Source organism: Carcharhinus amblyrhynchos, chromosome 2, assembly GCF_965287045.1.
Source record: "Carcharhinus amblyrhynchos chromosome 2, sCarAmb.v2.hapA, whole genome shotgun sequence".
Lineage (NCBI taxonomy): Eukaryota > Metazoa > Chordata > Chondrichthyes > Carcharhiniformes > Carcharhinidae > Carcharhinus > Carcharhinus amblyrhynchos.
This window is the reverse complement of record NC_137325.1, coordinates 56,246,721-56,269,496: the sequence shown is the minus strand read 5'-3', so window position 1 is coordinate 56,269,496 and position 22,776 is coordinate 56,246,721. Positions and strand designations below refer to the sequence as shown.

The window sequence follows — 22,776 nt, the reverse complement described above, 5'->3', positions numbered from 1 at the left end:
TAGAAATAATGCAATTTACAGGTGTTTGAGTCTAGTTCCATTCAGCACTCTATATTTTGCCCAGTCTTAGTCACTGTCCCACAAAACAAATGAAAGCGCTAGTCTTTTTGTTTGTCTTGAATTCATCCTGTTGAATAAAGATAAAGTTGCCGTAGTCCCAGATGACCTTAGGCTGCTCCCCCCTTTGAGGGGGAGCACTGATTGGTGATGATTTAACCTGAGAATCACCACACTTCTGGTGAAGGGCCAGGTTGAGAAGGGGGGGCCTTCATGAGTAACTAAACTATACATTGTACAATAGGTGCTCTTATGGTGTGAAGGGATCGTTACATTTGGAGTTCTTACTGTAAAGAGAGTAAGGTTTAGTCCATAATTTGGCTACAGCATTAAAGTGGCCTATCAAAGTCAAGTGTTGGGTGCTTGAGTGTCCTGGGTTTTAAACTGATCATTTGTGGTAGTTCAAGTATTGGAGAAACTGACTGGATGTTGGTGAATCAATCTTACTGCACTATCTCCATATCATACATTTGGGAGCTGATATAAGAACATAAGAAATAGGAGCAGGAGTAGGCCATCTGGCCCTTCGAGCCTGGCCCGCCATTCAATAAGATCATGGCTGATCTGTCGTGGCTCAGTTCCACATTCCCGCCCTCTCCCCATAACCCTTAATCCCCTCTCTTATCAAAAACCCATCAACCCGCGTCTTAAAAATATTTAGCGAGGTAGCCTCCACCACTTCAACGGGCAGAGAATTCCAGAGATTCACCACCCTTTGAGTGAAGAAGTTCCTCCTCAACTCCGTTATAAACCGCCCCCCCTTTATCTTGAGGCTGTGCCCCCTAGTCCTACTGTCCTTTCTGAGCGGGAAGAGTCTCTCCACCTCTATCCTATCCATCCCATTCATCATCTTATATGTCTCAATGAAATCTCCCCTCATTCTTCTAAACTCTAACGAGTACAAGCCTAGTTTATTCAGCCTCTCCTCATAGCTCAACCCCCTCAACTCCGGCATCAGCCTAGTAAATCTTCTCTGCACTCCCTCCAAGGCCAAAATATCCTTGCGTAAGTACGGCGCCCAAAAGTGCACACAGTACTCCAGCTGCGGCCTCACCAATGCCCTATATAGCCGCAGCAAGACTTTTATATTCAATCCCCCTCGCTATGAAGGCCAGCATCCCATTTGCCTTCCTGACCACCTGCTGCACCTGCAAGCTGGGTTTTTGCGACTCATGCACAAGGACCCCGAGGTCCCTCTGCACCGTCGCCTGCTGCAGTTTTTCTCCACGTAAGTAATAATCCTTCCTACCATTATTCCTACCAAAGTGGACCACCTCACACTTGCCAACATTAAATTCCATTTGCCAGTTCCTGGCCCATTCGCCCAGCCTATCTAGATCCTTCTGCAGACTCGCCACACCCTCCGCACAATATCTCTTTGACTTGTGCACCACGATTTAAAACCTAAAAATGGAGTTACCCAAATGTCAAAGACACCAAGACTAGTTTCTGATCACCAGTCAATGGACTTTATGCCAACATTAACATTAAGGGTGGCATGGTAGCACAGTAGTTAGCACTGCTGCCTCACAGCGCCAGGGACCTGGGCTCAATTCTGCCTTGGGTAACTGTATGTGTGGAGTTTGCACAGTCTCCCTGTATCTGTGTGGTTTCCTCTGGGTACTTCGGTTTCCTCCCACAGTCCAAAGATATGTGGGTTAGATGGATTGACCATGCCAAATTGCCCCCATTGTTTCAGGGGATTAGAAGGGTAAATATGTGGGGTTGTGGGTATAGGGCCTGTGTGGGATTGTGGTCAGTGCAGACTTGATGGGCTGAATGGCCTCCTTTTGCACTGTGGAAATTCTATGATTATAATGTTCTCCTTCAGGAAGCACTTAAGATGATTAATCATGCGCTGGCAAAAAGTTTGTTACTTCTTGCAATAGTTGTAATTATTATAAGCAGAAGACCTCGCACAGTTTGGTATTGACAGTAAAATAAAAATGGTTTATAAAGGGGCACTGTGAAAATGGTTTAGTTTGTGTTGAGGTCAGTGAATGAGAGATTCATTTAGTAATCGTGGGTTAATGAACATTTTTCTACTGATTTTTAAAATCAGACTGCCATTGTGGTGTTAACTTATGGAGTGCAACATAAACCTATGATGTATTAAATATATCTGCGCACACTCCCTCTTGTACTTTGATTCCCTATGCCCATATGCATAACAGAAACTACCTCTGTAAATGTGTTGCTTGTAATTACACTCCTGTTAGTGCTGGTGCTTGAACAGCTTGGATTTATTACTCCAGGCTCTTTAGCCTTAATTGTTGTGAAGCTTCTTTGTGCTGCTTATCTCACTTTCACTGCTTTGCAAATTACTGTAGAGTTTACTATTTAATTAGAACATAGAACATAGAACATAGAACACTACAGCACAAACAGGCCCTTCGGCCCACAAGTTGCGCCGACCACATCACCTACCAACCTACAGACCTATCTATAACCCTCAATCTCATTAAACCCCATATACTCATCCAGAAGTCTTTTAAAAGACCCCAGCGAGTTCGCCTCCACCACCACTGACGGCAGCCGATTCCATTCACTCACCACCCTCTGAGTGAAAAACTTACCCCTAACATCACTTCTGAACCTCCCTCCCCGCACCTTAAATCTGTGTCCTCTCGTAGCGACCATTTCAAACTGGGGAAATAGCCTCTGAGAGTCCACCCTATCTATTCCTCTCAACATTTTGTAAACTTCTATCAGGTCGCCTCTCAACCTTTGTCTCTCCAGGGAAAAGAGTCCCAGCTCCCTCAACCTAACTTCATAAGGCATGCCTCCCAGTCCAGGCAACATCCTTGTAAATCTCCTCTGCACCCTTTCAATAGCTTCTACATCTTTCCTATAGTGAGGCGACCAGAACTGCGCACAATACTCCAAATGAGGCCTGACAAGGGTCTTATAAAGTTCCAGCATTACCTCCCGACTCCTAAACTCAATCCCTCGATTAATGAAGGCCAGTACACCATACGCCTTCTTGACCACCTCCTCCACCTGCGAGGCCGATTTAAGAGTCCTGTGGACCCGGACCCCAAGATCCTTCTGCTCCTCAACACTACTCAGACTTCTGCCCTTAATAGTGTACTCGTTCATCCCGTTGGTTCTGCCAAAATGGACGACAACACATTTATCCGCGTTGAAGTCCATCTGCCACTTCTCCGCCCAGTCCTGCATCCTATCTATGTCCTGCTGCAACTTTTGCCATCCTTCCAGATCATCCACAACACCACCGACCTTCGTGTCATCAGCGAACTTACTTACCCATCCCTCCACTTCCTCATCCAGGTCATTTATGAAAATGACAAACAACAAGGGTCCCAGAACAGATCCTTGAGGCACTCCGCTGGTGACTGACCTCCATTCAGAAAAAGCCCCATCCACAACCACTCTCTGCCTTCTGCAGGCAAGCCAGTTCTGGATCCACAAGGCCAAAGGCCCTTGGATCCCATGCCGTCTCACCTTCTCAAGAAGTCTTGCATGGGGGACCTTATCAAACGCCTTGCTGAAGTCCATGTACACTACGTCCACGGCACTTCCTTCGTCAATGTGTTCAGTCACATTATCGAAGAACTCAACTAGGCTTGTAAGGCACGACCTGCCCTTGACAAATCCATGCTGACTATTCCTGATCATGTCAAACCTCTCCAAATGTTCGTAAATCTTGTCCCTCAGAAGCCTCTCCATCAGCTTACCAACCACTGAGGTCAGACTCACCGGTCGGTAATTTCCCGGGCTATCTCTGTTCCCTTTCTTAAAAATAGGAACTACATCCGCAATCCTCCAATCCTCTGGAACCTCTCCCGTCTCCATTGACGACGCAAAGATCATCGCCAGGGGCTCTGCAATCTCTTCCCTCGCCTCCCACAGTATCCTGGGGTACATCCCATCTGGTCCCGGCGACTTATCTACCTTGATAGAATTCAAAAGTTCCAACACATCCTCCTCCTTAATATTCACGTACTCAATCCTTTCCATCTGCTGCAAATCCATAACAAAATCTCCCAGATCGGCTTCCACCGTGAATACTGAGGCGAAGTACTCGTTAAGCACCTCTGCCATTTCTTCTGGTTCCACACAGACCTTTCCCCCTTCACCTTTTATAGGTCCTATCCCTTCTCTTCTTATCCTTTTACCTTTCACATATTTATAGAAGGCCTTGGGATTCTCCTTAATCTTACTCGCCAAGGTCTTCTCATGACCCCTTCTGGCTCTCCTAATTTCCCTTTTAAGTTCCCTCCTACAGTCCTTATACTCCTCAAGATCTTTAACATCTCCTAATTCCCTGAACCTCTTGTACACCTTCCTTTTCTTCCTGACTAGGTTCAACACATCCTTTGTGCACCACGGTTCCCTCGACCCACCAAAACCCCCTCGTCTCATCGGAACGTTGTCATTCAGAGCTCCAGACACACATTCCTTGAATATCTGCCACCTTCCTTCGGTACTTTTCCCTAAGAATGCCTCCTTCCAGTTTATTTGTCCAAGTAACTTCCTGACTTCTTCGTATCTCCCCTTACCCCAGACAAACACCTTCCTAGCCTGCCTGATCCTATCTCGTTCCAACGCAATTGTGAAGGAGATAGAATTATGGTCACCATATCCAAGATGCTCTCCTACCGAAAGATCCATCACCTGCCCTGGTTCATTCGCCAGTACCAGGTCAAGTACAGCCTCTCCCCTCGTAGGCTTGTCCACATACTGCGTCAGGAAACCCTCCTGAACACACCTAACAAACTCCTCCCCATCTATACCCCTTACCCTAGGGATATTCCAGTCGATGTTTGGGAAATTGAAGTCTCCCATCACGACAACTCTGTTATTAAAATAACAGAATTAAATAAAATCAATATATCTCATCTATACTAAAATCACCCAGGGGCCTGCAACGTTGCATTTCAAAATGATTGAAACCAGCTATGCCAGTCATTCTTTATGGGAAATTTAATAATGAAAGTGCCCACATGTATGTACATTACCAGCCACACCTGTAGATAGTGCTGCAATAGACCATTGTGATGTTAAATATGCTACATGATGTTGGTTGCAACGCAAGAGCTGGGTGTAATCTTAGTTGGGTGAATTCATGCAGATCCACACCCCACCTTCCACGTGGCTTCTTTCATATATTTGAAGTGATTTTAATTTGGCCCACAAGGTGGAAGTGGGGTGTAATTCAGCTAAAATCACTGCACAATGCCTAGCAGCCTGTTCTGGCTCTGTCACCATATCCAAAGGGTCTTTCCATAGACTGATGAGGTGCCTAGTTGAATAAAATGGGAATCTTCATTACCGTATACAAACTGTATGGCCTATGACATATATAATTTTGAGTCATTACCAAACATGCAATTCCCCACATGTACCAGGTGATGAAGAGTAAGAGGTCCCAACAAGTCATAGGGCCAATTATTTTTGTGAGATCAGGAGGGGCAAGAATATTGGCAAGAATAATTTGGGCTGCTGCCACTCTGGCTCTCCTCCTTGCTCAGGCCTGCCTTGCCGTCAATTGTATCCACCCCCAGTAAATTCAACATTAGTCTGGCCTGGTGATGGTGTGCTGCATTAGAAAACCCACAATGGTGCACAGCTAGCCGGCAGCGTGTAATGAGATCTGACCCTCAAAATAGTCCAGGCTTCTTGCCAGCAGGATTAGGCAGCTGGCTCACATTGCTGGCCAACTGCCTGAGAGTGATAATCCGATCTATTGTTTCAAAGTGAAATATTGGGGTCAAGACATTAAATGTGGTGAGAGGGAAAGACACAAAGAGAGGAACAGCCGATAAAAGGATGACTGAAACTCAGAGTTCTTACTGTGGGTAGTTGTATTGACATTGTTGGGTGAATGGGAAACTAGGAAACAAGAGATCAATCTTCTTGGTAATAGGAAGAGAAGAGAAGAAAGTTCACCAACTGAGTGCTAATTGACCATGAGATCCTTCACCATGTGTGTTGATTTGAGATGCAAGCTAAAGCAATATTTCAGAGGGAATAGAATCTGAACAGGAGGAATAGTAAAAAGACCGTTTTGGGGGAATGGGGTTATAGGAGAGAACATTAGCGACAGGGGTTAAATCAGCTCGCCCCATGCTGTAATTTCTATAATTCTGGAAAAACTCCAGAATTTTGAAACTGAGACTAGAGAGTAGCTTAGAAGTTTGGATACTGAGCTGAGTTTAGGGCGATGTGCCCCAGGAGAAGTGTGTGAACTCACTGCCACTTTTGCGATCTCTTGGTTCAGTTTGGTCTGTGCTGCTTGGTTTTGACATGTGAAGTCCAGCTACAGGTCAGCCCTGACTGAGGTTCCAGGTCAGAATTATCATCTTCACACATAGCCTGAGACCAAACCATAGCCTAAGGAGAGATATCCAATCTGTTAAAAGTGGTCAACTCGGGAGCCTAATCATTCCTTGTGTAGGGAGACTTAGGTTACTATGTCAGGATGAATTCCAGCAAGTTACAGGATTACGATTACAATTAGGGTGTCAGGGTATTACTAACAGCTGCATAGGATGTGATTTTGCAACAGTTTTCATCAAGAGCGCAGATGATAAGGTGAGCGCGAACTGTCACCAGAGTCAACACAAGAATCTTAATGTTTTTGTGATGTAACTGGTGACCTTCCCCACTGTATCATCCCCCACATTCAGAAATTCCCCCTCACTGGCATGATGTCACACTGATGAAGGTTCACAAAAGGTTTTACAAAACATGCAGTAGGCGAAGGGAATCCACCAAGGCCCTGGAGGCAGAGGGACGTGGCTAGGAAGTACCTTGATGCTCCCCCAGCGCTGCTGCTGACACCAGGATTGCCATGGTGCCGGGGCAGTTCTAGGGTTCCAGGGGAAGTGCAAAATGATGATGCCTCTGTGGAGTTCCATTGGGAGGGATCCCCTTGTACAAGTGGGGGTACCTGTGTCCATGGAGTTGGGGGAAGTGGCTTCCCTGTGACTGTGGTGGTATTTATCATTATGGGTATTGGGAGAGGTGGTACTTCGTGTACATTGTGGATGTGGGAGTTCCTTGGTTCTTATCGGAGACCAGGGCTCCCACTCAAATCAGAGCCCCGATCTTGCGATCTCTGGTATTGCCGGCTTTTTCCAGCCAGCTAGTGTGACGGTGTGGGCCATGCCTGCAGATTCTCTCTACGCAGAGTGCTATTCTATGTAAGATGGCGCCGCTGCCATAAAGAGGCAGCCTACTACAGAAAGTAAGGAAAAGGTCAGTGGTCCTGTTGTGAGACATGTGCCACCACTCTAAAAGAAGAGCAAAAGTTGCTAACGGCAAAAGAACACTTTTTTTCAAAGTTTTTTTTGCTCAGTCCTGGAATATGGGCATCGCTGGCTAGCCAGTGTTTATTGCCCATCCCTAATTGCTCTTGAGAAGGTGGTGGTGAGCTGCCTTCTTGAATCTTTGGAATCTACGTTCTATGAGTTGACACACAATGCCATGAGAGAGGGAATTCCAGGATTTTGACCCAGTGATGACAAACGAACGGCGATGTATTTCCAAGTCAGAATGGTGAGTGGCTTGGAGGGGAATTTGCAAGTGATGGTGTTCCTATGTGTCTGCAGCCCCTGTCCCTTTAGATGGAAGTGGTCATGGGTTTGGAAGGTGCTGTCTAAGGATCCTTGGTGAATTGCTGCAGTGCATCTTGTAGATAGTACACACTGCTGCTACTGAGCGTTGGTGGTGGAGGGAGTGGATGTTTGTGGATGTGGTGCCAATCAAGAGGGCTGCTTTGTTCTGGATGGTATCAAGCTTCTTGCGTGTTGTTGGAGCTGCATCCATTCAGGCAAGTGAGGGATATTTCATCACACCCCTGACTTTTGCCTTGAAGATGGTGGATAGGCTTTGGGGAGTCAGGAGGTGAGTTTCTCGCTGCAGTATTCCTAGCCTCTGACCTGCTTTTGTAGCCACTGTGTTTATATTGGGAGTCCAGTTGAGTTTCTGGTCAATGGTAACCCCAAGGATGTTGACAGTAGGGGATTCAGTGATGGTTGCACCATTGAATGTCAAGGGGTGGGTGGTTAGAGTGTCTCTTATTGGTGAAGGCCATTGACTGGCATTTGTGTGGTGCAAGTGTTACTTGCCACTTGTTAGCCCAAGCCTGGATATTGTCCAGATCTTGTTGCATTTGAACATGGACTGCTTCAGTATCTGAGGAGTCGCAAATGGTGCTGAACATTGTGCGAACATCCTCACTTCTGACAAAACGTTACATGAGCTAAGAGACTTTTAGGTTGGAAGATTTTACAACTCAAGCTTCTCATCTCAGTGGCATAAATCCTGGCCAACATGTTTGTCTGCCTGTAATTTAAAGGAGAAACTATCAATGGGTTAACAGTAAAAGTGGACAGAGGGTGATCATTAGAAAGCATTAAGCATTAAGCTGCTGGATCTCTGGGATATAATCAATATGTTAATGTCGATTATTTGTGCTAGTCAGTGTATAATTGAACTCATTCAGTTAATTGCTTCATTAGTCCAGTCTCAAAGAGATTAAAATGGAAGGCTAATAATACATTCTGTAGGGTGGATGTGGCTTGTTGTCATAAACAAATACGATCTCTAATGTGTAAATTAACTGGATTGATGATGATAAGTATGAACAAGCGAATAGCTGATGCCAAGTTAAAAACTTGCCCAAGAACAAATGTCCAACTGTAATTCTTAAAATTCACAGAGGAGCCAACAATGCATATAAATGAGAAAACTAAACATAACATTTCCAAATTTGCTGATGACACAAAACTGGGTAGAGCTGTGATTTGTGAGGAAGATGCAAGGAGGCTTCAAAGTGATTTAGACAAGTTAAATGAGCAGGTAAAGACATGGCAGATGTAGTACAATGTGACTAAACATGAAGTTATATATTTCGGTGTGAAAAACAGAAAGGAACAGTATTATTTAAATGGTGATATCCTGGGAAGTGAGGATGTACAAAGGGATCTGGGTGTCTTTGTACATCCATCAATGAAAGTGGAGAGGTGCAGCAAGCAATTAGGAAGACAGACAGTATGTTGATTTTCATTGCAAGAGGATTTGAGTTCAGAAGTAGAGATGTCTGACTGCAGTTTTACAGGGCCTTGGTGAGAGTATTGTGTGCAATTTTGTGCTCCCTATCTAAGAAAGGAGATACTTGCCATAGAAGAAGTACAGCGGAGGTTCACAAGGCTGATACCAGGGACGGCGGACTGTCCTATAAGGAGAGACTGGATCCTGTGGGCCTACTAGAGATTAGAGGGAAGAGAGGGGATCTGATTGACACATACAAAATTCTAACAGGGCTGGGCAGACTAGATACAGGGATGGTGTTTTTGCTGGTTGGGGAATCTAGAACCAGGGGACACAGTCTCAGTATATGGGGTAGACCATTTAGCACTGGGATAAGGAAAAATTTCTTCACTCAGAGTAATGAACCTGTGGAATCCTCTACTACAGAAGGCTGTGGAGGCCAAGTCACTAAAATATTCAAGAAAAAGATAGATAATTTCTTAGACTTTAATGGCATCAAGCGATATGGGTAGAAAGTGAGAATATGGCTTTGAAATCAAGGATCAGTTGTGATCATATTGAATGGTGGAGCAGGTTCAAAGGGCCAAATAGCCCAGTCCTGCTATTAGTTTCTATCTCTCTCTGTTTTTAAGCAATAGTCAATACCATCAAATTTTCAGCTCCCCTACTAAACATATTGGAACCTTTGCTGGGACTGGGGCTTGAATCTTCTGAGCAGCAACAATGCTTCATGTGTTGCTGCAGCTTGCGAAGATTCTCCTGACCAGATGCTGCTGTTCATTTCCTCAGTCTTGGCTGTCAAAGGAATGCACAGGGCAACGAACTCCACGGAATTCTATCAGAATGGAGTAGAGCTGCACATGATCCCTCTTTATGGCATTAGCTGTTGTATGGCAAGTTTAAATATCCAGTCCTCGAATGAACATTAGAAAGTTGTCGGAGGTGAACGTGGATGAGGCACTACATGGTTGAATGGGGAGTTGGTTCGGGGATGGGCGGGGAGGGGGGATGGTCGGGTTGGGTTGGGGGATGGTTGTATCAGTAGGATAGTCTGGTTGGGTCAGGGAGAGGGTAGCCTGTTTGGAGGGTGTGGGAGGTCAGGTCCAATAAGCAATGTAGTCATCTGACAGTTAGGAGGTTTGGTGAGCCAGGACAGAGTGTGATGGGGTGGGGAGTGGTTGTCAGACATGGAGTTACCCAGGTTTTAGACCAGGTTTTAATCTGTATAACATTTCCTGGGTAACTATACAAGTAAGCCCCAGGTGTCTTTCCCAAGTCTGACTCTCCAGAAATGCCTGAGACGGGAGTTGCCCTTTGTAAGTTTAAACTTCCTGGACAATTCCCGTGTGGGCCTGAGCATCAGGACCTCTGTATGGTGGCTGATACACATCTTCAGTTGCATGTTCTGTTTCTGATGATCAAAGACAAGAAGATTTGGCCTAAATTTATTGTTACTGCAATTCACAAAACAGTAGTTGCTGCAGTCCAAAAGTAATTCATTGGCCAGGATTCGCCCCAAAAAATTCTAAGTCCTCAATGTGTGGGAAAATGAGAGTAATTCCCACTGCTTTTTCTTAGCATAATTTCTAGAATGAATCTCTGACACTCTGTGCATCACATTGTGCCGTAGTGTGATTCACTCTGGAAATCTGGGGCGGGGCCACTTGCAGCCTGAGAGGCTGGCAGCAAAGTGCTGAGCAGGCCATTGTGAATGTGCTGATCTGTCAGAGTGGAGATCAGTGCATGTGCAGTGGTCCTGCATTGCCGGCCTCCAGATCGCTAGCTAGCCCTATCACTGGCCAGCCCTGCAAACCCCATTGCTGGCCTACCGAACCGCCCCATCCCCCAATAGTTGGCGTTCCGGAACTCCCCAGGCCAGCCACATGTTAGTGGGTCACCCCCACTTCCACTGATTGGCACTGTCCGATGCCCAATGGGACTGGTGATGCTTTGAAGAGAAATTCAATCTTCAGTCAGCATGACCACTCCAATCTTTTTAGCTGAGACAAGATTTTGTTTTAAAACTTTTACTGTATCAAATGACTGAACAAAAACAACACTATTAATGAAACAGTTCTTTGTGAAGGTAAAATCACCAAACAGAATTCGCCCCTTTCTACCTTTATTGACAACTGAAAGCTGTAATTTTGTTACTTTACTCGGTCTCTCAAGTAGACATTACATTCTCCTGGAACCAATTCAAAGTGTTTTGCAACTCCCGAGAATTTTATTTCTATTTTCTTTTTACTTACCCCAATACTATCTTCCACAGTGAGGGATTTCCTGTGGGATTCTCCCTCTCGGTCCAGCTGGACGAATCCTCCCAGCCATATTTTAACTCGTCACGAGCTTGCTCTTCAAACTGAATGCAAGATCCAACCTGCATTTTGTCTGTTGAACTGTAAGAGGGGCTTTCATCTTCTTTGCTGAAGGTGTAAGCTTTTACTTTCCTCTCCTCCCTCTTGATTGACTGAAAATCCCACAAGACCAAACTGCAACCCCAAAAACCTCAGTCTATCTGTGATCTGCCTGGGTTTATAGGAAAGCCTGCATCCTGACCTAAGAATGGCTTCCTCTACCTGCTTCTCCATAGCAATAGCATCCATATAGGAATGTTAATCATTTATCTCTAACCAGAATGTACTTTAATTTCTGAAACAAAGGGATAGGTTCCAGCACAAGGACCAACTTTTGAGTTGTACCCCTAGTGCCACACATGTCACTACTCCATTTGCAGATCAAGTAGTCACCTGCTGATCCCCAGCAGCAGTTACTGTCAATTGTGATTCCAGTTTTGTCATATACATAGACACCAATGCGGGAAAGTGGAACTGAGCCACGACAGATCAGCCATGATCTTATTGAATGGCGGGGCAGGCTCGAAGGGCCAGATGGCCTACTCCTGCTCCTATTTCTTATGTTCTTATGTTCTTATAAATATATAAGACACCACGATTTCACACATGTTGGAGGATAGTCCTATTCTGCCACAGTTGCAGAAGTTTGTTGCCATAATTCCCTGCTGTACTTGATTCCTTTACTCGCCCAGGCTGCTGTAAAAAAGCATGCCCATTGGAAAAGAATAAAAATTAGTGCAGAGTGGATCCTCTGGCCCTCTTTTTCACACATACTTGCAACTGGTATTATTTACTGTTCTCTCTCCTCAGTGTTGTCCGTCTCTTCTTCAAATTTGCTGTCATCATACCTCTCAAATGAAAACAGAGGTTGAAACCCCTTCGTGCTCAGAAACCACAGCCACGTTTCTAACCTCCCTTTTCTCTTTAAACTCTTTGAACTTTTCTGTTGCTTTCCAACACCATGACAACCCTCCAAGATCTTCACATTTGAATCCCTCTAATCATGTTTCCACTCCTGCCACAGCTCTGAAATAGCTCTTATCAAATTCATGAATGACAAGGGAGGGGGGGGGGTAGATTTTCCATCCCTGTTTCAGTGGGAGGGAGGGGGTGGGAATGGTGACATGGCTGAAGAATCCAGTGGGGGAGCCAAAGAGGCTTTAACGTGGCAGGATATCCCCGCTTGATTGTACCCACACCCCCGCCCCCCACCACTCCTGCCAATGACCTAACAGGAAGCCGCACTTTAAAAATCAGCACCCCTATTTACATTTAATTGTTGATAACACTTCGGCTGTGTAATTGAGGCATATGGGAAGCAGGCAAGAAAGTGGAGTTGAAACAGAATGTCAGCCGTGATCTTATTGAATGGGACAGAAGGATTGTATGGTCTGATCCTGTTCCTATTCCTTTTCTTACTTTATCTTCTGACGGTTGCAACATCTCAGTTCTGGTATCATCTTTGGAAATCTCTTTAGTAGTTACAATTCTCATAGGCATATTAGGCACTTGTGCCTCATTGTCTCCCCTATGTTAAACTGCCGTTTAAAAATGGTGCCCCAATCTTTCAGATACTGAAGTTGCTGGCAGCAAGATGTGGTAGAATCCACCCCTTCTGTTTTTTCCCAACTGTTTAAAAATACAGCAGGAAAAACTAGCAAGGCAGCCAGAGAACTGCCTGCTGCCTTTCCCTCCTTACACAGCGCTGACAAAAAAAATAAGAAAATTCAACCTGACATCCTATGTGACTGTGATGAAGGTAAATGATTTTCCTTCTCGTCTTACCTAAGCTGGCTGTAACTTTTGTCACAATTGGCTAAACTACTATCCTCCAACACCGCTCCACTGTTACTCAGCTTGCCAGAGCTTGACTCATTGTTTTTGGATAAGAATGGAAGCATACATCATTTTCTGCATGTACGCTGATAACATCAGCTCTACCTTTTCACCACTTCCCTTGACCCCTCCACTGTCTCTAAATTGTCTAACTACTTGTCTGACATCTCATACTAGATGAGCGGAAATATTTTCCAATTGTGTATTGCAAGAACTTGCCTTTGATCCTTGCCACAAACTCTGTCCCTAGCCACTGACTCTATCCCTCCCCTTGGCAACTGTCTGAGATTGAATCAATGTGTTTACAATCTTGGTGTCATATTTAATCCTGAGATGAGCTTCCAATTACATATCCACACCATCACTAAAACTACCTGTTTCAACATGTGTAACTTCATCTGATTTAACCCCTGCCTCAGTTCATCTACTGTTGAGAGGGACTCTGATTTAGGAACATAAGAATTAGGAGTAGGAGAAGGCCATTCAGTCCCTCGAGCCTGCTCAACCATTAAATACGATCATGGTTGATCCCAACGCAGCCTTACCTCCACCTTTCTGCCCGCTCCCCACAAACCCATTCATCCTTCTACTAATTAAAAACCTATCAATTTCCTCCTCTCCTTTATCACAGATCAATGGTCTGTGAAATTCTATCACCCCGCCCACCATGGAATCGGAGTGGGCAAGGGGCGAACAACAGAAATGCCTGTTGACCTCGGTCACGAACTTCCGATCTCACTCAAGTGAGACTGGAGAATCACAACAGATCAGCCATGATCTTATTGAATGGCGGGGCAGGCTCGAGGGGCTAGATGGCCTACTCCTGCTCCTATTTCTTATGTTCTTATGAATTCCTCCCAGAGCTAAGAGATATCAGCCATCCTCCAATTCCGGCCATTTGTGTAGCCCCAATTTTAATTGTTCAACCATTGAGCTCAGACCCGAAGTTCTGAAATTTCCTCCTTACACTTCACTACCTCTTCAGCTCCTTTGAGCCGCGCCTTAAAAAAATTTTGACCAAGCCTTTTACACCTGACCTAACATTGGGGGCAACCTTATGAAAAACATTTCAAGTTCCAGAACGAGCATGAAAATGGGAACATTTCTAGTTCTTTTTTTTGGCAAGTACGAATCTCAAATTTTATGCATTTAGAGCAGAACAAACCCCTCAGAATCCATTTCTTGCCTGCAAGGGGAGGGGCTTAAATCACTAGAAAGCTGGCTGAGAGCAGCAGAGGGAACCATTGTGCACGTGCAGGACTCTCTGAGCAGCAGAGAGACCTGTCACATTGTCTCAGCTGCCCTCAGCTGGCCTCCATGGCCTAAATACAGCATCCCCCCAACTACCAGGGGGTCCGCGGCCTATCACGAGCCCCATCCCGCCAAAACAGATCAACCCCCCCTGCCTGGACTGATCAATTCTGCAGGTCCCTGTTTGGACCTCAAAAATAAAGCACCACTCTGATTTTAATTTCTTCCATAACTTAGATGTGTACGTAAACCTTGCAAATCTTTCATTCCTGGATTTGGAGATGAGAGGGTTTACATGGGCAGGATGCTTGTGGCACTCCTCTGCACTTGAGAATTCCCAGAAATTTGATGGTCTTGCTAACACAATAAATCTCACTTTATTAGTAACCATTGCTATGCTCAGCTGGCAAAAAGTGCAAGTCTTCACCTTCCTTTGAATTTGCATCTGTTTCTGCTTAAAAGTCACCCCGACATAGTTATGGAGCAATTTAATTAAATTAAACTATTAGTCCGGAAAGGTTGAGCGTATTGTAGTTGTAACTGACATTTCCTTCCAAACTGACAAAGTGCACTCTTTTACCAACAGGGTCTGCCAGGAATTCCAGGGATTAGGGGACCAAAAGGTGAGAATGTAAGTATCTTTGGATTGGCTTTACCCAGCAATCACAGAATTTATTGTTAAAGTCATCACTTTGCAAACTCGGTGCAGGACCCAGTATCAATTGAATGTGTTTCTGCCTCTCTTAGGGAGAAATTGGAAGGCCAGGAAGAAAAGTAAGTAAAGCTAAGGCCAACATCAATACATTTCATCAGCTCCATGGTTGCCCTACGACTGGAGTTTAAAATGATCTGAGTTAAAAATATGCCTGATTTGTCCTGCTGATATCACCTAAGCCTACTAAAGTTACTATTCCTTCTTCCTCCTAAATTGTGAAGTGAAGTGTGGTAATGGGTCTCTCAATTATTAACTTTGTGCGACATTTCATTTTCATTGTCACCTTCATTTTGAGAATCATTTGCACCTTAGGCATTAGTTTGATTGTTAACCTTTTGAATAAAAATATATTCAGCTTGTGAGTTTCTAGGGACCTGCAGTCTTTTTTTTATTAGTCACAAGTAGGCTTACATTAATACTGCAATGAAGTTACTGTGAAAATCCTCTAGTTGTCACACTCTGGCGCCTGCTTGGGTACACCTGAGGGAGAATTTAGCATGGCCAATGGTTAGGTGCATTGGCCGTGCTAAACTCTTGCTTAGTGTACCCGAACAGGTGCCAGAGTGTGATAACTAGGGGATTTTCACAGTAACTTCATTGCAGTGTTAATGTAAGCCTACTTGTGACACTAATAAATAAACTTAAAAAAAATTTAAAAACCTTGTTTGATTTCCCTGCATTTCAGTGTGCAAATTGCAATCCAGCAGAGCATTATATGGCTTCACCACCTTCTAGCTTGTGTTTTACTGCACTGGCAATGTAATTCAGTATTCAGATTTCCTTGCAGTAAATAAGCATGAATAATTGACTATAGCAAATTGCATTTACTTTGAAGTATTGTCTGTTTAGTAAAACACACACAATTGATAGAATCAATTCTAAGCTACTGAGTTATTGATCCAAAACAGGAGTGTTCTAAAGCTGTTAATGTGACTGTTCTGCCTTTGTTTCAAGTAAAGAAATCTGACTAATTCTTTATTCTTTATTTTGAAGGGGAGCACAGGTTTATCAGGCCCTCCTGGAATGCCAGGGCCAACTGGCTCACCGGGACCAATTGGGCCCAAGGTAAGGGCTGTTGGTTTACAGATTCACACAGATGTGTTGTACACAAACATACACTGCCTTCCCCGAAAACAAACCCAGGCATTCCAGATATATGAATCACAGACAAAATGCTGAGAGGAAGTTATCGACCTAGTTAATCCCATAAATGAATTGATGTACTGGCCAATAACAATAAATATTATTCAGTCAGCATGACCAACTCAACCCACTTATACCTTTTTTAGGCTCATTGGTCCTTTGCCAGTAGGGAAACATTTCAAAGCAAAGTTTAGAGTGAGTGTCCACATGCACATGTGTGCATGGTTGCCATGACTGGTTGGTAGAGGACGTGGACGGAAGTGGCCGGTAAAGTTCACAGGGGAAGAGAAGAGGGGCGAGGGGGTGGCGGGAGGTGTGGCTGGATACCAGCGATAACTACTTGGCAGTGGAAGAGATGTCAACATTGATCACAGGGATGAGGAAGGACCGTGGTGGGGTGGAGGGGAAGTTATTTTTTTTCTCTAACTGGGGTCCTGTTTTTAAGGATCTTAGTGCAGCCAGCTTTCCCAGTATGTCTAGGTCCTGTCCCTCAACTCGACGACATGAAAAACACACACCTTTTTTTTCCAACCATGCTCGCCCCAAAGCCAGAAAGTCCCGCCCACGGCCAACAAACTTTTGCATGGTCCATGTCACACCTGCTACAATTCCCATGGCGGATGGGGAAATTCCGCCCAAAGTGTCAGAAGATCTGGAACGAAACCAGCCTGTTTCTCTGGAGAGAAACACATCCGTTTTCAGTCAGATCCTGCCATTTTCTGGCAAGATTCTGTCCATTGTTGCTAGTTTTCTCGATGTTATGGGGTAAATATTGAGGTTGATACTACTCCAGGGACTTCATAATCATCCTTGATAGAGTAGCAATGCTAATCATCAAATCATTGGCACAATCATTTGTATTTGGGGATGGAAGGAAGTACATAGTCAAAAGGTCAAACCATTTGTTAACTATTTTAAAACAGAATCCAGTTAAAATGCAGTTAAAATTGTTTCTGTTTTCAATAGATTTCTTTAAAGGGACTCTATCTTTGCAGGGAAAATATTTTCACACATTGGGCAGGATTTTTCCAGTCAGATAGAGACTGGTTCGAGTGTGTGCGGGCTGGGAGAATCTCTTGATAATAGGTAGCTCGAGTGTCCACCCATTTCAGCCAAGCCCCTCAATAGCATGTACAATTTAGAGTCCTGTGACACACAGTGCGCCCCCATGCACACTGTCAGGTACCATTTGTACTTACTTAGTAACAGTTTAAGTAGCAGCCACTACCAGCACTTCCAAACCCACCAATAATACACTGTAACTCTGATTCTTGTGGGGAAGGAGGGACATGACTGGTCACTTCCAGTTCTTTTTCTGGGATTGCCTCCATCATGTAAAGGCTTCACATCCATCTCAGCTGCATAGATATCCTCCTTTTACCCTCCTGCGGTGGGGGAGCTGCCAGTCGGTGCCCATTCAGGACTACCAACTCTCCAGAATTATTTGAATGGCAATCAATCATACACCATTCATCGATTCCAAGGAGCAAGTGGTGAACAGACAATGTCCATTTCCCGCCCAATGCAATTGAACACTAGAAAACTTGTTCCAATATCTGAATGTTGTTTATGTAATTACATTGTATACTTGCAAACAGCGAGTCTTTGTCAGTGACTTTTCTCTGAAGACGCTATTTATTACTACAAACAAAGCACAATTATTGTGGATTGCAGGGAATTGTATTGTTGAACAGGAATCACCCAGGCTGTTTTCATCATTACAATACAGTCAATTAGTGCCAAGTACTGTTCAATGACTCATTTCTGTCTCCTATTTTAAGGGTGAAATGGGTGATGGAGGATTAATGGGATTGCCAGGTGCAAGAGGACCAATGGGCTCTAAGGTTTGTAGCTTCCTCCTCCTGTGTGTTGTTCTCTTAATGCTAGAAATGCATAGCACAGTATCCAGTGACTGAAAGAAAGCAAGTGCCACCAATGACCGCAACATTTTGGAACTTAACCTGACTGTACAAGATCAGACATAAGCCTGATTTTGATGCCAGGTAAGATGCTGCCAATGTAATTCTGACTCTGATATTTCCCTCATGTGTATTGCCTAAGACTGCTCCTGTAATCAAGCCCTTATTCGCTATGTGTGCCTTTACATACATAAGGAAGCTTTGCCCAGAAGTCAGAAAGAAATTTTCCTTCTGGTGATTAGTTTGGCTTTTCCCTAATTTTTGCCTTATGGAAGAATAAACACCTTATCAGTAGGTATGGTTTAGGCTATAAGCTATTAATTATCTTTATTAAAACTTGCAGCTAAACCATTGTATAAAGTCAGTACAACAAATTCAAATTGGTTGTAGAATTTCTCACTTATACTCCCTCAAATACAAACATAAAAGTTTTGCTAGTTATCATTATAACACTAAATCAGGACTGGCATCTGAAGCATGAAATTATGTGAGATCTGACAAACACAAAGGGTTGAATTGTGCCAGCCCTCTGAAAACTGGCTGGGAAGCTGTGGGGCCTGTAGAATGACAAGGAAGGCAGAATGTGGAGTATCCATTATCAATGGTGGGAAATTAAAAGTCCCTTCTAGGTGCTGCTGGCATTTTATCAGTGATGGGTGAGTTCTCCACCATGTGGGGAAACCACCAGTTAAATCCAGATAGCTTCCCCGCTGGCTTACAGAGGGGTGGTCCTATTGAAGAACTCACGGATGAGCCTCCTGTAGCAACGGCTGTACTCGTGGCAAAAGCGCTGCCAACCTAAATTGGTGACTGGCCCTGGTGCACCCAGATGTCGCTCAGCTAATTGGCATGGTAGCCTGCTTCTGTGGTATTCTCTTCTTCCAGGTGCAGTCTCTGAAATGCTCACTTGGTACCACTGGCATTACTGAGTTTGCCAAGCTGCTGGACCTCTGGGTTGGCAGCTCTTGGGGTTAGGCAGCCATCTTATTAGGGACAGCCAGTCTTGCCACTGAAAGCACGGGGTTAGATACACTCTGTATCTAATCCCATGCTGTACCTGTCCTGGGAGTGTTTGATGGGGGACAGTGTAGAGGGAGGTTTAATTTGATAATGAGCTAAAGTTGTAGATGTTAAGACAGATGACCAATGGCTGCAGCAAAGAGATGATGGGGTTATGGGAGAGACTGCAAGAGTTTAGGACTGAGGTATCCAAATGCATGGTCTGCGATGATGGAACAATGAAAATGCAACATGTAGAATAGGCCCAACTGAGAGATAGGGAGGGTGTAGGGGCTGGAGGGGGTTACAGAGATAGGGAGGGTTATAGAGGTTGGAGGAGGTTACAGAGATAGAGAGCCAAAGTGGGGTTGCCCCCATCCATCCTGCTTTCTTATGAACATACAAAATAAGAGCAAAAGAAAGCCGTTTGGCCCCACGAGCCTGCTCTGTTATTTGATAAGATCATAGCTGGCCTGTTTGTGTTTTGAATTCCACATTCCCATCTACCCTCTGATTCCCTTGCCTGACAAGAATCTATCTACCTCCGCCTTCAAGAAGAACAATGACCCTGCCTTCACCGCCTCCTGAAGTCACGCAGCTCTCTAAAAAAAAGGGCAACCCCTAATTTTAAAACAATTAATTCCAATTGAAAACTCACTCACAGAAGAAAACATCCTTTCTGCATCTACAGTGTTAAGACTGTTCAGGATCTAATATAGTTCATTCAAGCCCTCACTCTTGTAAACTCAATCATGTCTTTCAAATGATCTTAAAAAGATCAGGATCAACATCCCAATCCCACCTCTGGATATATTGGCCAGGATCCCCCCCACCACCCACACCTCCCATCCCGCTCTGGCTGTAGTGGGCTTTCTGGTGGCAAAGTCATCTCACCATTGGCTTTTGGCAGGATCCTCAGGCCCTGCACAACTCAATGGCCATTTGTGTTGCTTGCTTGCTGACCATACCACTAGGGACCCACCATGGCAGAGTCGGGATGAGGGGGGGTTGGGGGGGGGGTGGGGGGGGCAATGCCTTTGGTGGGACTGGAAGATCCTGCTGGAAAGAAGGGCTGGACAATCATTTGTCTCCAGCAGTCAAGGTTATGAGTTGACAATAGTTGGATTCAATATCACGACAATGCAGATGTTTATCTGTATGAAGAATTGCTTCTGGTGAGAGTACATAATATATTAGCTGATCTGACCAGCTGGTATCAATGCAGCCACATCATCTGTGGATCTGAATTTCCGCACAATCTAATTTCTAGCCACACCTGCAGGATATGAATTCTTCCTCGCCCATAGACACAACACTTCTTCTTTCATTTGAAGCCAACTAATAGCACCCATTACAATCTAAAGATAGCAAAAAAAAAAAGCTTCCTTACAAAATAACAATATCAAAAAAAAGGACTGGCAAGTAATTCTATTTTCAACTTGAAAGGGAGTTTGCATTTTGCACTAATTTACAAAGAAAGACGTACAGTTATGTATAACCATATTACATCATAGCATTTCACTTAAAAAGAGGTACTTTGAATTGCATTGACTACTGTTATATACATATAACATGGGCAGATCCATTTGTGTATACCAAAATCCAATTAATAGGACAATCGGTTAATTTGTTGTTCAGTATAGTCTGAGGGAGCAATGTTGGAACCTCCATGCTCTTCAAGGAGTGCCATGGGATCTTTAACATCTTTATCCTCAAACTATGGATCAAATTCAAAGAAGAGCATTTTTAAAAATGCATCTCTTCTCAGTGCTGCATTCAAGATTGCATATGCTTGATACTCAAATCAAAGAATAACCTGACGTTCACCTGGGAACAAGAACTAACCTGTTATTCAGTTCTTTAGTCTTGCTTGTAAATGTTTAAAAAACAGGATCAACAAAGACAGAAAGTCTGCTTTCTGTGTTAAAAGCTGAGGTGAGAGATGTGACATAAGAATATCTCTAAGAATTGGGCTTGGACATGCATGAATGATCAAAACACTCCAGTGCATTTCCCGAGTCATCTATTATCCTGTTGTCTCTTTGCCAGACCCTCAACTGATTTACTCAAAGTCTTATGCGGTTCCTATATAACTCATTGAGGAATGTTGAATACTTTATATATTGCAATTAATGTTCCATTTAACCAGAGCTAGGGAAGCTAACATACATCAACAATCAGCTGCTCTTTTGAGACAGGTATAGCAGCTCTCACTAAATTTACTTGTCACTCATCTGAATGGCATCTCAATGGTACGGAAATCTATCTATAGAGCACTCAATGGAAAAAGGCAACTTGTTCCTCGAGTCAGAATTGAGATGAAGTTGTTTTCGTAATGTATATGCACAAACAGATGTATGCTGATTTAAAATATGCAGTCACGACAGGCCCAACAGGAATTGGCGATGTGCCTGGTCCAAGCATAGCTATTGTGTTTAACAGGATCGATGTCAAAATGCCATATTCTTGATGAAACCAAAGAATGACTTTGTAATTTATCGAAAACATGTTTTTATTATTATCAGAATTAAAGTCATAAGAGCAACGTCATTTTATCTCAAAATATTACAAAGCTAAGTGAGCAGCATAAAGACATAAAATAAATATTTCTTTAAAGTACTTAGGATGGAGCACAAGGCTGTAATTCAACTGTGGAGTTCAGATGACGTCATGAATTGTGAGAGTGAAATTCAAGATATTTATGACCGACACCTGAACCCTGAGATTGGCTTACAGTTTTCAAATGGCTCCCTGACAACTTACTATTTATAACATAATGTTTCAATTTAACATATGGGGGAAGGGCATTGGATATTTTTAGTTTAAGGACATTTTTGTGCTACCGGTGGCCAGCAGTGCAGATGCCAATTGCCAGAAAGTGTCCTTGAACCGTAATGAGGTCCATACAAGAGGGTTTACAAGCAAGGCTGGAATTTCCACCTTGTCGAGTTAAAATTCTGTCCAATTACAACATAATTACTAACTTACAAACTGCATTATTCCATTAGGAAATTATATTAGTGTTTGAAAAAAATGTGATGGGGAACTATTCTCATTCCATTCTGAAATGAATATGATTTAAAAAAAGATTTTACAATCAAAGAATGTGAAAGTATTTCAGATTCAGTAACAAGTTACTCTTGATAATTTAATCACTTCCCTGTACAAGATTCTTGATAATGTTCTGCACAAGCCATTATTGTATTCAATATGGTTGATGTCTTAAAGCCATATTATTGACAAGACCATATAATGACTTTGTAAATTTTCAAAAATATATTTTTATTATTATCAGAATTAAATTTATAAGAGAAACATCATTTTATCTCAAAATATTATAATGTTAATAAAATGTATAATGTAAATAAAATGCATCTTTTTTTAAAATGGACATGCATAGGATAGGAGCTAATCTTATTGCGTGGGTTCAAAATTGGTCGGGAGATAAAAAGAGAGTTGGTTCAATGGGAAGAATGTC

General features: G+C 43.5%; 1 protein-coding gene across 1 annotated transcript in view; it reads left to right on the top strand.

The window, feature by feature from the left end:
• The window catches only part of colq (collagen-like tail subunit (single strand of homotrimer) of asymmetric acetylcholinesterase), a 94,681-nt gene that overhangs the window by 24,981 nt on the left and 46,924 nt on the right, over positions 1–22,776 (top strand). The window contains exons 4-7 of the mRNA XM_080216224.1: positions 15,109–15,153; positions 15,270–15,296; positions 16,231–16,302; positions 18,162–18,224. Of these exons, the coding sequence (XP_080072350.1) occupies positions 15,109–15,153; positions 15,270–15,296; positions 16,231–16,302; positions 18,162–18,224 (207 nt within the window). The remainder of the gene's footprint in view (positions 1–15,108; positions 15,154–15,269; positions 15,297–16,230; positions 16,303–18,161; positions 18,225–22,776) is intronic.